General features: G+C 40.5%; 1 protein-coding gene across 4 annotated transcripts in view; it reads left to right on the forward strand.

The window, feature by feature from the left end:
* LOC137977678 (nesprin-1-like) overlaps positions 1-20,509 on the forward strand; it is a 182,666-nt gene that overhangs the window by 106,716 nt on the left and 55,441 nt on the right. For all 4 annotated transcript variants that reach the window (XM_068824974.1, XM_068824977.1, XM_068824976.1 and 1 more), the window contains 22 exons: positions 139-357; positions 946-1,065; positions 1,165-1,275; positions 1,642-1,815; positions 2,299-2,631; positions 3,405-3,734; positions 4,104-4,442; positions 5,000-5,191; positions 5,743-5,883; positions 6,423-6,755; positions 7,222-7,551; positions 7,999-8,337; positions 8,514-8,669; positions 9,555-9,710; positions 11,337-11,669; positions 14,480-14,812; positions 15,676-16,026; positions 16,533-16,853; positions 17,288-17,614; positions 17,924-18,256; positions 18,522-18,854; positions 19,950-20,279. In XM_068824974.1, the coding sequence (XP_068681075.1) occupies positions 139-357; positions 946-1,065; positions 1,165-1,275; positions 1,642-1,815; positions 2,299-2,631; positions 3,405-3,734; positions 4,104-4,442; positions 5,000-5,191; positions 5,743-5,883; positions 6,423-6,755; positions 7,222-7,551; positions 7,999-8,337; positions 8,514-8,669; positions 9,555-9,710; positions 11,337-11,669; positions 14,480-14,812; positions 15,676-16,026; positions 16,533-16,853; positions 17,288-17,614; positions 17,924-18,256; positions 18,522-18,854; positions 19,950-20,279 (5,934 nt within the window). The remainder of the gene's footprint in view (positions 1-138; positions 358-945; positions 1,066-1,164; positions 1,276-1,641; positions 1,816-2,298; positions 2,632-3,404; positions 3,735-4,103; positions 4,443-4,999; positions 5,192-5,742; positions 5,884-6,422; positions 6,756-7,221; positions 7,552-7,998; positions 8,338-8,513; positions 8,670-9,554; positions 9,711-11,336; positions 11,670-14,479; positions 14,813-15,675; positions 16,027-16,532; positions 16,854-17,287; positions 17,615-17,923; positions 18,257-18,521; positions 18,855-19,949; positions 20,280-20,509) is intronic.

A 20,509-nucleotide genomic window follows, 5' to 3' on the forward strand; every position in this document is an offset into this window, starting at 1 on the left:
AATTTCGTTGAAAACAGAAAAGGAGAACTGTTGTTTTGGACATTAAATGGTAACGCTTTTGGGACTCGATCAATCATATTTAAAGATACCTTCCTTACAGGTAAATGAAATAATATAATTTTGCTTTTCTCCTTTCAGGCCTTAAGCGAGTCTCTGGAAAATCACAAACCTGTGTATCAGAATCTCCTTGCTTCATCAGAGTCCCTGATTGGCTTGTGTCACGAGCTGTCGATCAGTCATGATATCGTCATGGTAAGCAGTGGAACTGAGGAAATTAAGAGACGTTGGGAAGCCTTCACTGCGAAAGTTCTCAGCCAAGAAAAAGAACTGAAAAATTCCAACAAGACGTTAGCCCTGGTAAGTAGTAGTATCAGGTACTTGTATAAGCCACATGGTGCAGCAAAGTTGTTTTAACACACTATGGTTGTATCTTTTATGTAGGTACGTGCTCCGTAGGCAATTTCAAGTTATCATGCTATTCCGTTAACTTTTGCCAAGAGGAATACACCACCTCTGTAGCGTCATTTGCACATTGTCAATTTCAGATCATGTGACGGCCCTTGATAGTTCTAAATGTTAATTACACGATGAAACCATATCCAAGTGCATGATTATTTGTGGTTTATTTTGGGAAAACAAAATCAAACATCAACACTTGGGATTGATTCTGTACACTGTCACATACACAGTGACGCTGTAAATTACACGATGAAACCATATCCAAGTGCATGATTATTTGTGGTTTATTTGTGGTTTATTTTGGGAAAACAAAATCAAACATCAACACTTGGGATTGATTCTGTACACTGTCACATACACAGTGACGCTGTAAACTTTAAACGATCTCCCCTTCATGATTGACTCGGGTACAAGCCATCACGATAGCTTCCAAATAACTCCAATCGATTTTGCTCTTCTAAAGTTTGTTTTGCTCGCTTCATGTAGGTACAAGAAGCAATGCAGCCGATGCAACAGGTCATGTCTGAAGCAGAAAGCATTCTGGCCACAGAACCCCAAGTTGGGTTCAACATTGGACAAGCTAAGGAGGAGCTCATCAAAGTCAACGTATGTCTACCGACATTGTTCTTTTCTTGTTACATAAAATTTCTGCTCAAAAACTAACCAAGAATCTTGAACCATGTTCGTTTGTTTCTATGCCAACAGAAAATGATTGACGTGTTAGAAAAGACGGAAATCAAATTGTTGAGACTGTCCAAGCAGGTGACGAATAACGAATACATCATAACCATCGTCAAAGACAACCAAGTCATGCAGGTTAGAAGTAAAGAGGTTTTGGGTCTTTTTTTTTTTTTCACGTGACAATGGTCAAAATGTCTTTATATACTATTGTCATGCAAAGAAATCGTATTTTTTATATTTGCTGATATGCTTTATTCCTTGGAAATAGTGACAAAGAACTGATCAGAATATTAACAAAGTGTGTTAAATTAAGTGAATTTTGATTGAAGAATGTGATACTCTTTTTGACATAGATGATCAATATAACTTGAGGCTCAGCTCGAAACTTAAAGCTCATCTCCAAACCTCGGTTTTAAATTTTTAATGACCTTGAAGTTAAGGTGCCCATTGTAACAGCTAGTCGTTCACGTTTTCTAAACACTCAGTTACTGTTTTGGGTAGGTTCGATTGAAAGAGAGAAAGGTCAAACTCGAAAAGTACATACGAACCGTGGAGGTATTCCAGGGAGCCGGAAATGAGATTGAAATGAAAGTCATGGCCATCATGAGCTATGTGTCGGTGGAGATTATTGTTACAGACTTGGAGAACGTCCAGGATCAATTGCAACATGTTCAGGTATGCTGTTCATAGAGGAATTTAGAATCAGCACGTGTCTTGCCTTTTGGCACAGATGTTCAGACAAGTTTCGAGAAAAGCAAAATGGATGGGAGTAATACATACCTCTTACTAATCGAGTTGGAGGTCCGTACTGCAAACGGGAAAAAACGAGGATCCGTAAATTTACAGTACGGGCCGAGATAACGAGATTAGTGAGATGTTTATTATATTTCTGTGGTAATCAGCCGCGCGGGAAAGGAAACTAGTTGAAGTCAAGCGGAAGGTACAACTGCCACAAAGGTTCAATTGCCGTGTCAAAATCAGAAAAATGAAATCTTCTTGGCAGTTTGAAATAGTTGCTCGCAAGATTCAAACATTAGGAGTTTTACAAGTTTATGTAACACAACGACATCAAAAACTTGCTAGAAAATGTTTTATCGAAATTTCAAATTTTCTATCTGAGAGCTGAGAGATATGATTCTTTGTTTCTTTTCCTTTAAGAATCTTGAGGATGAGGTCGTCATTCACAGACGAAAAATCGACACCATGGAAGAAACCGGAGAATGGATCATCAAGGAAAATGGTGGGAATCCCGAGGTCATCCACGAAGTTCACTCGAACATCAAGCGCGCGAAGTCGACTATTAACGAAGTGACAGTCAAGCTTATGGATCGTCGCCGCAGATTAGAAACTGCCCTGACTGAGAAACAGCGTGTGTTTGAAACTTTTGACAATTTCGACAAGAGGGTAGTAAAGCTGGACAAGTCACTTACCCGGGCAAAGCCCGTTTCGGCTGAATTCATCGTCATTAAAGAGCAAAGAACTTCTCATGAGGTAAGACTGCGTCAAAGCGGTGTTTCATGCAGTGCCGAATAAGTTAATATCGCGATAATTTGGTTTTGGTTTTGTATGGTTACAACTTTTGATAAGCATAGAAACCTCGCCAAAATTTCTGAACGAATCGACGGGGCCATCAAAATCTCACCAATCAGGGAAAGAAGAAAGGCAGTTTTGACTTGGTCGCTCACGTTTTCCCGCGTTCAGTGTCATGGTCATTGCTTAATTTGGTTGCCACGCTTTATTTTAAATGCAAATACATGTAGTCTGTTTATAATGGAAAGTGCATTCAAGGAATAATACACTCAACCACTCAATCAAAATGACATTATAAAACCCCAACTGGCCGAAGTTTGCTAGTTACAGAGCATGGCACCGAGTTGAATTTCTGAATTCCTGATTTGAAACCTGCAAGTTCGATGGGCATTCCTTTGAAGCATACAGACTGAAGCAGAATTACCTTTGTAAGTTCCTTTCAGAGGTAAAATCGCCAGACTAATGGTGACTGATTAGGACCCGTTTTCCTTTCCTCAACTCCGGTCGCATATATTTCCGTGCTCTGTGATTGGCTAATTTGATTCTATGTGTCGGCTGTGATCGGCCAAAGAATAACTTGTGTTTCTAATGTTACTGTGATGTTTGCGGTTGCTCTTTTGTTTTGTTTGTTTATTTGTTTTTTGTTGCTTGGTAGTCGATTGTATTTCTCTCGAACATTTCTTATTTGTAATGATTTTTTTGCACAGAACTAACAGTAATTTTTGTTCTTTAAGGTTGTCATTCGCGAGGTTGGTCGTCTTCGTCCTATATCTGACTACCTGTTTCCAGCCGCCGAGAGTCTCCTGTCCCAAAGCGAGGCCGCTCCTGAGAAAGAAGTCTTTGAAAGCCGTGTAGTGGCGACACGCTCACTGTGGGACGGCGTAAGGGTTAGAAGCGACAAGAGACACGTCGTGATTGAGCGTGTGTTTCCCTTAGCGCATAATTATGACGATGCCTTCCGGGTACTCAGTGTGTGGCTAAAAGAAACTGAACAGAAGGTCATCAACCTAGCCCCTGTACCCTGCGACACGACTAGCTTGAGTAATCAACAAAAAGCCCTAACAGTAAGTATTACCATAGATGGTACGGTGGCAAAAATGGAATGTTGATTTTTTTTTTCCCATGCAATGGAAAGAACATATTGGTTCGACTTGCTATTTATTTCTGGTCGCACAACGATTCCGTCTTTGGCTTGTCATTGTAAGTACGCTCTTTGTGCTACTGACAGTTTAATCGACAGTTGTTAATAATTGCGGATTTACGTTTATTTTTTGTCCTTTTAACTATCAGTAAATAAAATTATATTAAACTGCATATTTAAAATGCATAATAAGAAGTATGGCCAAATTGCCCCAAACGGCATTGTAAATTAGTCCTGGAAAGCTAAGCCCCGAGGTGATGGCTTATAAATGTACTTCGCTTCATCTTCACAGGCTCTTCATGAAGACATCACCAACCACAAGCCGGTTTATGAGTTTTTCATGTCGGCGGCAACAGCTCTTAGCAACGCCTGCACTGCCGCAAACATCACTGACGGCTTGGAACCACTCAAAATGCTCAACCAGGAGGTAGCCAATCGGTGGCAAGTTATGACGTCTGTTGTAGACCACAAGAAAGAGGTGATTGACAGCACTCAGAAACAAATGAAGATGTACGAAGATGCTGTCGAAAAACTGAAGGGTTTGCTGGCCCGCGCGGAAGCTGCTTTAGCTGCCCAGGGTGCACCTGGAGTTGACGTGAACAAAGCAAAGACCAATAGGGACACATTGAAGGTTTGTGGTACAAGAAGATATTTGGTTTTGCCTCCCCGTATTTGCGTCACCTAAAAGAAATAAGTATTCATCCAATAGAGAACGCAATTGGTTTTGATAGCGCTGAAACGCTTGACGTTGATTCATCAGGGCCCCGTTGAGCAATGGCCGCTTAACTTTATACGGTGGACAAAACACTATCTCACAGTTTCATTCTCTGCAAAGACTTCCGTATTTGCTCGCATGAACGCAATTACGCAAACTCGAAGCACATCTAAGTAAAGGCGTGTTCCAAAACCTTGGTCAAAGATTAACGTGAAGCATATTTTATACCCTGGAAAATGACTTATCCAATGCATAGACAAAGTTGTACGGCATTTAAAACTCTCAGGCCAGGTAGATAGTATTATGTACCCTTTAGTGAACTTGAGACTGAATTTTAAGGAACGAATGACGGAATCAAACGTGGATACCTTTTGGTCAACTGTCTCTTTGTAGTTGACCTTATGAGGGAATGTCAAGGTGAGCCTTTGATTTCTTGTCGTATGGGGCTGATTTATTGCTGCGTTAATTTTCAGACTCTCCTGTCAGTATTGGAGAATGCCAAAGAAGAGCTGATGTATCTAAATAAGACAGGAGACAATCTGGTGAATGATGTAGATGATCAGCTGGTGAACTCGGCTCCGATACAAGAGCAACTTGCTAAACTAAACGCTACTTATAGGAACATTCTTGATAAACTGGAGCAAGAACAGATCAAACTTGACATGGTGAGTTTATCTTACTCAAACCTATAGATCAGGTTTACATGACGTCACCGCGCCCATATTGGTGATCCAAAACAAAGGCGACCATAATGGCGTACCAAACTAATCAACCGGGAATCGAACTCTTATTTTTATGTGAATACTTTCTTTTGCTTAGTAATCCAATATGGCTGCTGGTGACGCGAGTGCAAAACGCTCCATTAATTAAACACAGGCTATTTCTAATTTAATCGAATGAGCAATTGAGGATGACTCCGAGAAAAAACTATAATCGACCACATCTCATTAATTTTTGTTTTCATCCTCAGTGAAAGAAATTTTAGAAAGTCACGCGGATAGAACAAAACGAAAAAAAATTGTAGCGTTAAAACACCAAAGTGAATCCGGATTTTGGAACTGCTAAGGTCGATTTGAATGTCCCTTCAATTTGTAGATGTATTCAGTATCACCTGTTAAAGGGTAGCGTGCTATAAGCATCGCAGACTTGAAATGTTTAGCATCTAAATGGACAATAAATTAATTAATCAAGACGCAATTGTCATTTTGATCCGAAGGTTATCACCAACGCAGAGGAGTTCCAAGGCGCTGTACTTGAGTTTGAAGCATGGCTGCCATCAGTAGCGAGAGCAGTTGAGAAGTTTGAACCAATCGCATCAGATCCAGTGGAAATCAAGAAACAGCTCATCGAAGCAGAGGCAAGTTGATGTTATTGATTATGACCGGAGACTCGTTCGCCAAAAAACCTTTTGTGAAATTTTGAAACGTGTTTCCCAAAAAGCTGTTCGGTTAAACACATTTCATGAGAAGTAAGAGTAACATAAGTTTTAGGTTTCGTCCCTTAAAACGTCTTCCTTTAGAAATTAAATTAGGAATTACAGAACTTTATGTACGCCCAAAAAGGTTTCGCGGCTTTGTATAAGTGGACACCATGTGGAAAATTTCAGTTACTCTGAAGTGTGCGGGTGTCAGACATTGTTGCATTCTGCGGAACAACTCGATTACAGGATGCTTCAAAGCCCTGAAAGCCTAACATGTTGTAAATTGCATGCTTTCTTACAGTATGTAAACTTTGTATGTTGAATGATAAACGCTTTTGTCTTTTACTTGATGAAAATGATTGGTTTTAACATCAAATTCTGTTTGGTGTGCTTTTCGGACGCTTGCTGTGGGGCGGTGGGGAACTATGTCTTGCTTGATGATATGGAAGAACTTATAAAAACATAACAAATTGCAGGACTTGCATCTGGCACTTGAAGGAAATAAGCCGCTTCTCTTGTCGGCTGAAAACCGTGGTCAACGACTGTTGGAAGTGTGTGAAGAGGAGGTGACCGTCGATTCTGTGGTAGCGACTAAACTAGATCCACTGCAGCAAGCGTTTGAGATCCTGTACGAGGCAGTAGTGGACCGGGAAGGACAGTTACAGATGAAGCTCGTACAAACCCAAGATTTTGACTCCTCCCTCGCTGACATCATACGCTGGGTGGTGGAGACAGAGCGGACTCTTGCCCGACAGGAGCCTATTTCCTTGCAACCTGTCAAAGTTAATAGACAGAAAAATGATCAAGAGGTCAGTTCGGATTGTTTGGTGCGCTCTGTATCCCTGTTTCACTGCATGGTAGCGTAGGTTAGAATGTACTTACAGGAAAAATTGTACAAGCTGATTTTTCACTTTTTTTGTATGGAGGATAAGATTTATTTACAATTTTTACCGTATGAAAAATCGTGTAAAGACTGGAGTGCGAAATGGTTTTCTCTTCTTTTCAAAAAGCGTTTCGTCAAATCATTCCGATCAACCTTTGTATAAACCAAAAAATAATGCGTGGAAAAGGATTGTGTGCGATCTTTACGCATTCACTTGTTCCCTCAATACTCTTCCTTTCACAAAGCCCCTTTAGCTCGTCTTGTGAACGAACAATGATGATTCTGTTCTACTCAGAACGAAGGAAGCTACTTTGATACAGCGAGGAAGATAATAGATTTTAAACAATCTTCTTTCGAAATGGGGCGCTCTAAATATGCATTTGTTATCGTAGGTTTTGTGCAAAGAGATAGCGAACCAACAACCAGTGATTCAACAAGTTGAAAGCCATGCAAACAAAGTCCTAGAATCCATGCCTCTGGGACCCGACCGCGATATCCTGAAATTTAAGTTAGCAGACGTTTCACGACGTGTGGCAGCAGTAACTGAAAAATCAACCGAGCGAAAAGAAACTTTGAACTCCATCCAACCTCTTGCTGAAAAGTACCACGATTCCTTGCACGCTTTTTTGCCTTATTTGGAAGGTGCTGAAGATAAAATGGAGTCGCTGAAAACGGTACCACATGACAAGGAAAGTACTGCGCGCCACAAAACTGATTCCCAGGTAATGAATGGGTGTTATGTTTCTTTTACGCATGTCCCATCACTCGTGTGAAGACGGTTGGAGTATTTACCATCTTGTCACATAATCGACTCTGTCAATGTGGAACTATGTTTACTAATGTTACTTCTCCCCGAATAGAGCTTTTCATCGTAAAATCTCATTTTTGGAAAAACAAAAAATGAAAAATGCGAGATTTATTTATTGCCCAATAATGCACTCTGTCAACCAAACTTAAATAGTGGAGAAACTACCGAGGGCCTGCATGTTATGTGCAAAGTTAAAGGTTGTTCGCAGAGCGAGTTGGTTTGTGAAAACCTTTTTGTTTTTCCATACATTTGTCTGTCACCGCGCACCTTGCAGAGTGTTTCATCCTTGGCAGGAGGTACTTGGGATCTAGATCCAAGATAGTGATAACGTATACCTTTGTTTTCTGTGGATTCTTTTTAGGCCTTCCTAGAAGGAGTTGAAAGCCACAAGGGTATTCATCAATTGGTAAACATGGCTGCAAAAGTCTTACTCGAGTACTGCCAAGACAACGCTTTGAGTGTTGACACCTCACACATCATAGACGAGGTACAAGATGTGAATGTGCGCTTTGATAAGTTATGCAGAGCTAACTTTGATATGGAGAAGCAAAGTCGAATGGCAGATCAGAGCGTGGGGCTATACCAGAAAGCCTTGCAGCCTGCGCTTGAAACGTCTGTTGAAGTGAGTAGTTATTTGGAGTCTGAGCCTGCGATTGGACTGGATGCGGAGAAAGGCCAAGAAGAGCTGAACAGAGTCGAGGTAAATTTACGTATGACTGAAATGAAGCTTCTAAGGCAAGCCACCTAAGAAGTAGTTTCTGAACGGTAGTTTGTTAGCCACTCGATGAAAGTTGATCGTAGTATATTTTAAAATAGCTCTTGTCAATTTTACGTGCGTTTATCTTCTGTCTCCACTTTTTGCCGTTTGATTTGCAGGAGCTCATTAGCACTCTTGAAGAACAAAAAGCTGATCTGGAGGTGGTTGAAATGTCAGGTCCTCCTCGTGTTGAACAAGCTGCAGACTTAGCTGAAGAGCTGACCACTATATCACAGAAACATGACTTCAGTGTCAACAAACTCAAACGACAGAAGGTAGAGGCCTGTTCTTTCAATTTCAACAACGATTAATAGCGTGAATCAATTGAACATTTTCATGGTGTTCTTTTGAGAATCCCCCCTCCCCTCCCCTCCACTCCCCCCCCCCCCCCCACAAAAAAAAAGAAAAAGGAAAAAAACCTCAAGAAAGTTGTAGGAATAGCGAGAAACAACCATGAACGTAACTCTGAAATTTGATAGTCTACCAGAATGCACCTTATCTCTATAGAACTCGCTTCGGATGCGTCTTACCAACAGACAACGGTTGTATGAGTGACGTCATACTGATAGTCAGAAACAGGGTATTAGAAAATATTGTCGTCTAAAAGTCTAACCAGCAAATCGGTTAATTATTCATGTCCGAGACTATATCGGAACTTTTTTGCTTTGGTAGAAGATTTATTTTCTGACAGCTCGTTGAATTTTATGCATAACTCAAAACAATTGTTTTCTTATTCTCTGGCTTATACCTTGGTCTTGATAAATTTTCTCCTTTGGCCTTGACTGCTATGTAACTACACTCTAGCAGACTCTTTGGAGGCTGAACATTTCAGCCGAGATATTTCACGTTTTGATTTGTGAGTTTTTCCTAAATTATGACTCCAATTTGTTTCGAGGTTATGTTGGTTATGGAGAAAGAACAGCCAGATCGTATTGCGTAATTATTATATTTATTGAGGAATTTACCGGAAAATGTTTTTTCCGCAGTCAGTTGAAGCACGTATAGACACCTCGACTGGCCTTGTGCATAATAATACAGTGAACACAAAACAGCGAATTGATGGCGTTTTTGTGGTTACATTAAGAAGCGTTTACGCGTAGATAACTATACGAATTGTTTGACGTTGATGGAAACGCAACCGTTTGTTTTTTTTAAAACAGGTTCGACTAACTAAGCATGTCGAGAAGGTCATGATGTTTATGAAGCTACAACAAGAAATGGAAGTGTGGTTGGAGGGGATGTCTGACAAGGTTGGTCGCCTGTCACCTGTCAGTGAGGACAGCGAGAAGGCAAAAACGCAACTGGTCAACACCAAGGTATGAAAAATGTCAATCATTGGCAGATTGTGCGGGTACCGGAGAAGAGGTGACGTAAAACGAAAGAAATAAAAGCCATGCAGAATGCAAAGAACTCCAAATTAAGGCTTATCCCTTGTGTGAGCAAAATACAAAGTTTTCCCTCACTTGGAGAAAGACCCCAATTATTTTTAAACTTTTGACAACTCGATCAAATCCTAGTTGAGCGAACATTTAGCCTCGGAAGGAAATACCACTTGTATTTTATCTAAATAACTAACATACAGAGCTTACCAAGATTGGAATGTGGTTGAATGATGTTTGCAGTGCATTATTCACTTTTTGTCTTTTAATAAAATGTCTAATCAATCTGTATGTTAAAAGTTTCGGCCGACTTAAAATATCAAGCTTAATATCACCATCCGGTTCTACTGTGCAATTTAGTCTTATAAATTTAGCAAACAACAAGAGATTAATCATTTGGGACAAAATACAAAATGGCCCTTGCTCTTTGTCTTTTAATAACTGCTCTTTGAGCTCCAAAAATAGTTGCTTTGTTGGAATTTGGAGTTCTTCTTAGGACGTTCTGATATAGTTGTAAGATGCGAGCTTGGACTCTTAAATTTGTCTGAAGATTAATACTTCAGTACAGTACTTTCTTATATTTGACTTTGACGTTCTTCATCAGTATATTCTATTGAAAGCTGAATGCAGCTTGTTTTTCGTCGTTCTAACGAGTCCGAAACAATGCGTTGTCTTTCTGTGAGTGTTTTTGAGTGTTGTAAGAGTAACTGTATTTTAAGACACGGGTCCTTCGTGGTAAACCAAGGGTATTTGAAAAGGATTCAAAACTGCCTGAGCATGGTAGATTCTGGTGAAGCAAAATACGGAAAGAAAGCATCCATAAATAACAAATCGCCTTTGTTTTTCTTGCACTTACTAGTAACTGAAAATAATAACTGGCTTTCACTGACTATTATTCTGTTATACTATTTCTATAATTATTGATTGCTGATACTTAAAATAGTCTGTCTGGATAGTTTTGTTTCATTGCAGTATCGTTTGGTTAACCAAGACGTCTTCCAAAAATTTAAGTATAGTATTCTTTTCCTAGGCCCGTTTCTGCAAACTCCGGAAGCTTTATTGCTGTTAGATAGTAATCCTTAATTCAAAGCTGAGGCCCAAGAAATAAGGTTTTCGGTATTGATTTCAAGTTTTTGAGATGCAAACATGGGTTTCATCTAGCAGGAAATGAGGACTCCGCCTTGTATTTGCTAATAAACAAATTTGGCCCAAGAACCATTAGCTGTTGGCTTTTGCTAATTTTATGCGAACGGCTATTTTTGCGCGAAAGGGAATGATTTCGTTTTTGATATTAACTCGATTTTTGTGTGGTTTGCCTCGCCCGCATTGTTTTAATTTAAAAGACACTATCTTGCAAGTTCTTAATAAAGTGACCAGTTTTCCGTTTGCCATAATCTTTTTGCAAAGAAAAAGACAGTGTGACAAAAAGCCAACTGATTATTAAGCCCTGGCTTAGATAAATGACTTCTTCAGTGTTTAGCAGTCTTCTCGATATAGGCTCCTATTTTGTGGCCGAAAAGACATCTTCAACGTGTTACAAAAATCCTCTCTGTTCACTTTTAGTTGCTCAATGAAGAATTCCAAACAAATCGCAGTAAGCTTGAAACACTGGAGGAAATCATGCACTACCTTAGCGAGGTGGCGAAAGATGATCCTACTCTTGTAGCGGAAGTAAGAGACAGTCTTATCACGGTGGAAGAGCCCTTTGAACGGCTTCATTCCAGTGTCCTACAGCGGCAAGCTCGTCTGCAGAACATCGTCATTCAAAGTCAGGATTTCCAACTATCACTGAGAGAAGCGCAGGATCAGTTGAATGAATTCGAAAGAAATATCGCCCAACTACAACCTGTCAGTGCAATGTATGAGGAAGCTGTACAGCAGAAAGAAGATCATGAGGTACCAGTCACGGTTTTTTTCCCTGTATCGATTCTCCGACTCGACTATGGTTGGCCTTTTGTTGCAAAATTCCGCAATGCATATTTGTATGCAACAATCTATATTGATTCAACTTGAACACAGGATATTTTCATTCAATGACTATATTGATTCAACTTGAACACAGGATATTTTCATTCAACGACTATATTGATTCAACTTCAACACAGGATATTTTCATTCAACGACTACATTCATTCAACTTCAACACGGGCTATTTTTGTGCAAGAAGAATATTTATTCAACGTCAACGCCCAAAGTTACGTTTTATGGAGCGAATTTATTTATTCAACTTCAACAAAAAATATTTTCATTCACCAAAACATATTTATTCAACTCTTCGCAAGTTCCCGGACATCGATAAATTCTTGTTCAACAAAACTCCACTTACCTACCCCCACGCTACCACTTCCTAAAAAAGAAGATCGTAACCTTAAAACAGCATTTTGAAAATTAAAACAAGACAGAGCCAGGCCCCAACCGAGAGGCTCTCCAAAAAGACCTCAATGACCTGGAAAGCCGCTGGATAAAAGTGTTTAACACTACAGTTGAAAGACAAGAAAAGCTTTTATGAAGTCATACCACTGGCTCAGAAGTACGCAGAATCAGTCGCACAAAAATAGCACAAAAATAGCCCGTGTTGAAGTTGAACGAATATAGTTGTTGAATAAACGAAGCCCGTGTTGAAGTTGAATGAATGTAGTCGTTGAATGAAAATATCCTGTGTTGAAATCGAATCAATATAGATTGTTGCATACAAATTAACTTTGTTGAATTTTGAAACAAATGTCCGACCATACTCGTCTATTCGATGCCGGTGTTGCTTCTTCACTTCCCTCCTGGCTTTGTTTGGGGGTTTCCCGTCTCGTTAAATGATCCATTTTTAAGCCCGGTTTACACCACAGAAAATTTTCGGCCCCGCTCGTGTGAAATTGGCACGGGTGCCTAAAAAGAGCTCGGCAAACTTTGATTACACTACACCATTTTTACCGTATCAAAAATACCGTGCCAAAGTTTTTGGGCCTGGGTAAGTTCTCTAGTAGACATGCGCAGTTCAATTATAATCAAGAACGTCCGCGTGATTTTGGTGGAGAATGAGCAGCCATCTTGAAATATACGCAAAAAAACCGCTAGCCTATATGAATAAGGCTCAAATTTGGCCCTTTAAAGTGTTTACACTACTTGTTCTATCCGAACCGTGCTTATTTTTTCAGTACCCGTACCATTTCCACCCGTGCTCGGACTACCTCGTCGAAGGTCCCAGCACGGGTAAGAATTTTGGTTCGGCACGGATGAAATTTGGTACTGACGGGTTGTTTAGACTGCAAATTTTATCTGAGCCGAACCTTTTTTTTGGGACCCGTGCCAATTTCACCCGAGCCGTGCCAAAACATTTCTTTAGTGTAATCCGGGCTTTAGTTGACCTGTCTTCCTCTTAAGTTTACAGAGCGCTTTTACTCGGCCATAAAACCTTAATGCCCCTGTGACCAAAAAATCAGTTCATATTTTTCTTTGGATTTCAAAACTTTGTTAACAAAACACTAAGTGACCCGCGTTTTAAGCCTTGATTTCAAAAAGACACCTCTTTATTTTAACTATAATTTTCCTGTTTAATGGTCCGCCATTACTAACATTATGTTCTTGAGAGAGCTGGATCGAAGAGAAAATGACGTCTAAGGCTCACTAGTTTAAGAATGCAATACGTGTGTACGCCGTAGAATTAATATGCAGCACGGGGGTTTTGGGCTTTTAGACTTTAAACTCACGCTTTGCATATATAATAAGCTGTGTTCACACGCTGAAATTTTAAGCTTGTGAGCCTCTGACGTCACTTTTCCCTGGATCCAACCGTCTGAGGTCCAATCGGTCAGTTTTGAACGTGAGTAATGGCGGACCGTGAAATCCAAAACGTACACTCAAAGTAAACGGCCTTTGGATAAAAATCAAAGCTCAAAATTTTGCCAGTCAGGTGTTAAGCAAACTCACTTCTTCAAAACCTGGAGGAAAAAAGGAAGTGGTTTTTTTGATCACAGGGGCACTTTAAGTCTTTCGTAGGTTGATTTGTCTTCTAACCTGCGACCCGACGTTTTAAAGCTTGTACAATATGGGTGAAACTAGAATGGATCTGTCACAATCAGGTGGGACTCTACTGAGATCTTTGTGACAAAGTACATGACTGGCGAGGTGAAGATGCTACATGTAAAATGTCACCCTCCACGGTCATTCATAACTAACCATTATCGAACAACTGCTTGGACTTAAATAGCGCAGACTTAACACAAGAAACGATATACTTTTAGGGCACATGGAACGACCACGTTTCGTTACCTTGTTTGTCCTTAAAGTTGTTTGTAATGTATTTGTCATAAAGTGTCCCGTCTGACTGTGACGGATTTATTTTAGTCACAACCTTTTAAAAGAGACGTATGGTGTGAACTTTGATGTTTGAAATGGTGATCCGCCTTTGGTAGTTACTTGCTTCTGTGCGTTGTCCTGGTGAAAAATGAAAATAGACCGGTATGAACGCGGGACTTGAACATTTTTTAGAGCTCCCCAAAATGTCGGAAAAGGTATCTCGTCTACTGAATACCTTTAAACCTCAAAGGAGTTAGCAGAAACATTTGAAAAACCTTGCTAACTTCTTGTTGACTACTGATGACATGAAGTTGATCTTTGTTTGCGCCACATGGTTGAGGAAGCATCCGTCTTCTTAGACATGAAGTGCTGGTTTTAGCCTCCATTTTAATTCTCTTGTTTCTTTTAATTTCTAGAGTATCTACTTGGACATAACTTTTAGGGAGGTTGTATTTGCCGAGCTTCTCAAACATGGCCTTGAAGTCCTTGACAAGACAGACCCAGGCCCCAACCGAGAGGCTCTTCAAAAAGACCTCAATGATCTGGAAAGCCGCTGGATAAAAGTGTTTAACAGTACAGTTGAAAGACAAGAAAAGCTTGATGAAGTCGTACCACTGGCTCAGAAGTACGCAGAATCAGTGGCCGACCTGCAGCCGTGGTTAGCGGAAACTGAGCAAATGGTTGCAGACTGTCAAGCAACCATTGTCTGTGAAAAGCACGCACTGACAAGGGAACAGACGTTTGTCAAGGTTGGTCTCCATTTGGACATCTGGTGACGCAAACAGAAATTTGTACTTTCACAGAATCAACAATTACCGGCATGTAGCTGTAAAAATTATTAACGATATCGCTTTATAGAAATCCTAAGCAAAGAAACGTCCTAAACTTTGTTAATTTGATAATTGGTTGTGCGCCTTTTATGATGAATCAGGGACCTTGAAGTCAAGCAACAAGCATTTTACTGCCACCATTCATACTTGCGCCGGCTTTTGGCGGATCTTTGAAACCAGAAAGCTACAGCATGGATCGAGGTCGGACAATCAAAACTCTCGATTCCCGATTCTCGGCTACATTGATTAACGGCGGTGAAAAACGAACTTCAGTTTTGAGTCAACATGCAACCGTTCTGGCCTCTGTTGTTCAAAAGGTGCATAGCACTACCATTTGTGAAGACTTTATATGAACTACCTATGTAAACTGCCGAAAGGAGCAGATTTGTAGTTCCTCGTACGTCCGAACGTTACTGGAGCAGTATCCAAAGGAAATCCTGAAAATTCGAAGCTGGAACGGAATTTCAAACCATGACCACTTCATAGTGGTGCAATGCTCTACCAATTGTGTTATCACTCCAACTGGGCGCTGGTCTTTTTGTGAGTTTGTAATAAAACCCGTACATGTGAACGTGATGACTCTGTATGAATGACGTAAAAGAAAATGCTTTTTTCCACATTTTATTTATGTCTTTCGTTGCTGCTCAATTAACGTTCGTAACTTCAGTGATCTAAAGGTCTTAAAAATACCATCCTCTAAATAAATGAAATTCCACGGGATAATTCACTTGTGATTTATCGATCCCAGGTGTTTTCTTAATCGTTTGCCCTTTGCTTTTCAGTATTTACAGCAGTTTGTTCAAGAGGATATCGAGGGCCATCGACCAATCTATCGCTCGCTAGTGGACAGCTCGGAAGATTTGCTAGAAAGCTGCCAGGATATGTCTGTAACCGATGGTGTGCCACAAGTACAGGCAGACGTCAAAGACATGATCGACAGGTGGAGCAAAGTCAACAAGTTTTATCTTGAAAGACGTCGTCAGCTGTCGAATGCCGAGCATTTGGTGAAAAAATACCGCAGCTCGCTTCTTCCCGTGGAAAATGAGCTTACTAGAGTCGAAAGGCGACTTCAGGACTGTGAATTTGAAGGAGTCAATGTGGACGTTGGCAAGAAAAAGTTGGAAAATGTTAAGGTAAAGTTAAGAGGAAAGGAAGAACGTAGTTTTGATAAGTGATGCCAACTTCGTAAAGCAGGTAACTTTTAAGGAGAACCAAGCCATTGATAAGAATGGAACGTATGTTTCGAACACAGTACGAATTTTTAGTCTCGATGAGTACTTTTACGACAGTCTCGGTCACAAATGTTGTAACAGAGACGGCAATTTGCCCCCTCTCCCCCTTCAATGTTGATGTTTATGGCTTGAAATGCAAAAACCAACCGGTAAATGCAACATTGATAGGAGGATGAGGAGGAGTACCTTATTAACAGCTTTGATGCGCTTCACTTGCTGTTCAAACGAAGTGTTACAACTATTTATGACCGAGATTGTAGGTTCGTACAGTATTTGTTAATTCGTGTGATGTCATCAGTGTCCTGGTATTAATGTGTAACGCGAACCTACGTAAGACACGAGAATGAAGGAATCTCGTTTAAGAACACCATACATCTTTAACTGATTTTTGCGGGTTTATATTACAGGCTGTACAGAGCGAAATTAACAGCTTGGAATCACAATTGTCTTCGGTGAGCGACCAGATTAAAGAAGACGACAAGGAATATCTTGATTTCTTGCCCATTAAGCAGCGTATGTCTGCAATCAGTCAGCGGTTTAGTTCCTTACGCAGAGAGGCCAATGACCAGGAAAAGAAACTAGAGAGGATTGTGAACGAAATAACAACATTTGTTTCCGCTACCGGAGAACTACGAGGCTATCTAGACACGGCGCTCGACAAACTTGACAACTTAGATCCCATCCATAACGACGAAGAAATCATCAACAAACAGTTGGCCGAAGTAAAGGTAAGAAAGTTGAATTTGCACTAATTAGATTTCGGTTTTGGGTTTTTTCGAAGGAAAAACGCATTTATAATAGCAATATCGATATTTTAAACTTCTTTTGAATTTTATATTCCAATTTTCCAGCTTTCATAAAAGTGGCGCCTAACTTCGGAAAAACGAACACGAAACGAAGAAAAATAAGGTAGAGGCGGAAGTCGGTCCCTCCAAAGTCGTAGGTTGAGAAGCCAAGAACGAAGATCGAGACAAAGCAAACAGTCTAAAATCTGGCAAAGAAGGGACGCTAAACTAGCTTCTATACGTGCGAAAGGTCGGGAAACTAACATAAACACGTCCCTCGGAGACCGTAACTAACGTAAAGAGTGCAATTGATGTGAAAAGACACGAGAATCTTTATAAGAATGTAATATTTTTATTACTTGTGTCGTTGTAATTAGGAAATTCAGCAGGAAGCCAACGCCAAAGTTGGTGTGTTGTCAACCGCTGAAGTTGCTGCTGCCACCATTTGTTCAGAGAAGAAAGACGACCTTAAAGCCAGCAATGAGGTTCACAAAGCGCTGAGTGAAGTTCAAATGCCAATTTTGAGTGTACTGGACAGATTAAGTGCGCGTGAACAAGACTTGAAGGGTGCATTAGAGCATTTGCAAGCATACAAGTCACAGTTGAAGCCAGTTGAGGAGGTACTCACTGCTGTTGAAGGTTCCGTTGAGGCACAGGCCCCTGTCGACTTGAACAAGGGCGAAGATGAACTTGGCAAAGTGGACGTAAGTTCTAAAATAGGATAAGGCTTGTAGAGATCACAACTAGAGGTTTTTTTTTAATTTAGACGTTTGACAGAATTTTCTTCAGTGATCATTGGAATGTGATGGCAGAAATCTGCTAGAGCCGTCAAGAATATTTGTGACGATTTCTGTGAATAAGCCTATTAAATTAATGACACCTAACATTTTTTCCAAAAAAGGTATTTGGTTTTAGCAATTCAAGTTGCATAAAACCACTGATCGAAAAGGCATAAAAGCGTCTTAGGAAGCTAGTGTGTTGCTGAGCTTACCTTTGTCGTTTTCAATTGACAGACAATGATTAAGGAAATGGAGGAAAGCAATAAACATGTACGCCTTATAAGGAAATCCAGTCAAAAGCTCCTCCGGGTCATGGACATTCATTCTAAGCCTGGGACCCAAGTTCAAGCACAAGTGGCAAATGTCACGCACCGCCAGCGAGGCCTCAGCTCCAGTCTGCGTATGCGCCGATCGAAGGTAGCCAAGAGTCTGCAGCTCTACGGACAGTTTTTGGAATTGATAGAACAAGTGGATAAATGGCTTCCTGAAGGAAGAGAACGCATCGAGGCAATCGAAGCTGCTGGAGGTGAACCGGACGAAATCAGAAAAAAGCTGGAGAAATTACAGGTTTTTAATAAATTATTTGACCTTCGTTTTGAGGAACGTCGAGTTTTTGACATAAATTTTGTCGGCAGCCCAAAACTATTGATTTGATTAGGAAAGAACAACTCGAGGATCGCGAGTGCAAGCGTGTAAAAAACCTCAAGATCGAGGAAATGCAAGGCCGAAACAATTGTTTGAAAGTTATAAAGATGACAGAATTTCAACGTGGAGGAGAAATTCTTCACCTTCTTTTCGCATGTTTTACCAATCTTGATTTGGTCTCTTGCAGGATGTGACAAAGGAAGTGCACGAAAACGAGGCATCCCTGGAGAACGCCAAGAATTTAGCTGATAAAATCAAAGAACTCAGCAGTGAAGATCCAACCCTCCACAAAGATCTTGATGATCAGATAGAAAAGGCCCAAACGCCCATGGATGAGCTCATCTCAGCTCTGAATGCACGTCAGTCTGATCTACAGACAGCACTACTGCAAGGCCAGGAACTTAGGAATTCTGCAGATGAACTAAGCAATTGGCTATCAGCTGCTGAGAATCAATTGAACATACAGGGACCTTTGTCTGCAAGACATAAAGTGATAGTTGATCAGCAGGATAAGTTGCAGGTGGGGTATGAGTTTACATTCATCCGCGAAAAAAAATCGTTACTGGTTAATTGCAATTCTTAAATATCTGCCCTCTGTAGTAAGAAAAGACGAACAAAAAGAATCCTTGACAGGAGTGCCTGAGCTACAATGTCAGTCTGAGTATTTGACGTTGAAAAAACCTTTTAACTCCTTTCACCTAGCCAGGGTTTCGTACCTGCCTGGTTTTGAAAAGCTACGGAGCTTCTTCATTTATGGCGACGCAGGGCGGCACAAGTTCAACGTTCAAAGTCTATTTAAAAACACACTTACACAATAAGAAAGAAATACACTTGCCCACAAATAGCAAAGGCTAATCTAGGCGGGTAGTGTTCACATTTCTACTGTGGAGTCAAATAGTACAGAAGTTAAAAAAAATAATTATTAAAGCAAAATTAAATGGTAACAGTTAACACGAACGTACCAGAAATATTAACGTCAAACATTGTGATTGTTTATGGTATAGTATTTAATTATATCTTCACTGTGATCTCTAGTTAATAAGAATTGAGTGCAGAAAGTTTAATTCTTTAATTAGGGTGTGGACATCGGCATAAGTATCCTCATGAGGTAATAATTGCAGTAGTCTATTCTGGAGACATTTTTCAAAAGGAATTTTACTTTTTTTACGAAGTACTTCAGGGATTTTATTCCAACTTTTACACCCAAGTCGTGAAGTGGTTAGGACGCTTGCCTCGAGATCGGTGATCCCGCGGGTTCAAGACCCGTTCTGACCACTCGTTGAATTTGTTCCTGGTAGTCCCTAGTTCAACTTCTCTGCTGCACTTGTAAATAGCCAACTGGTTTGCCTCTGACCAGTTGGGATTCTTAACAGTTCTTGTTGAATTTTCTGTTTTGTCGTGATTGTGTTTCATTGGCCCTGAAAAATCCCTGTGGGGAGTGGTCAATTAAGTATGTATGAATGTATGTATGTATGTATTTTAATTTGTCTTGTTGTCAATATTTATTTCATAATTATTTGTGTGAAGGGGAGTTGAATTTGATTCAGTTCTGGTGCAGACTGTTGTCATTAGTCTCACGTGAGTCCCTAATGCCACGTCTCGGGTGTGTTTATAGGCACTTGAAAAGGAGTTTACTCAACACAAGCCCATCCGAGAACATGTGATGCTTAAGGGAGAGGAAGTTCTTCAAACCATGAAACCGGGCACAGATAGGGAGAAGTTAGAGCAGCGGCTCCAAGACCTTGCTACACGCTGGAACGAATTCTCCGACAAGATCAACGAGCGCAGCACGAAACTCCAAGAGGTGGAACCTTCTGCCAGCAACTATGTGGACTGTGTGGAACCCTTCACCTCTTGGCTTTCCGAATCTGAGGAAATATTTAAAGAATGCGAGAAAATACCAGAAGATGATGAGGGCACCACTCAACAACTCGAGCTCTTGGAGGTAGGTTTATTCTTCTTACAGTGTAGAATCTGGAATATTTTACCTTGTTGAAGTAAACTGTCTGCTGTTGCTGAAGAGCGGTTTCCATGGGAGGTCAAACTCCGACCAGGTTTTAACTTCGCTTAACATAAGCCAATTTTATGCAATTTTTGCTCGGCCTGGTGTACAAACGATCGCAACGTGTTGCGCTCGACAATGGAAGGCGACGATGGGCCAAGTCTTGCAAAAAT

The sequence above is a fragment of the Montipora foliosa genome, chromosome 11 (genome assembly GCF_036669935.1).
Source record: "Montipora foliosa isolate CH-2021 chromosome 11, ASM3666993v2, whole genome shotgun sequence".
Taxonomy (NCBI): domain Eukaryota; kingdom Metazoa; phylum Cnidaria; class Anthozoa; order Scleractinia; family Acroporidae; genus Montipora; species Montipora foliosa.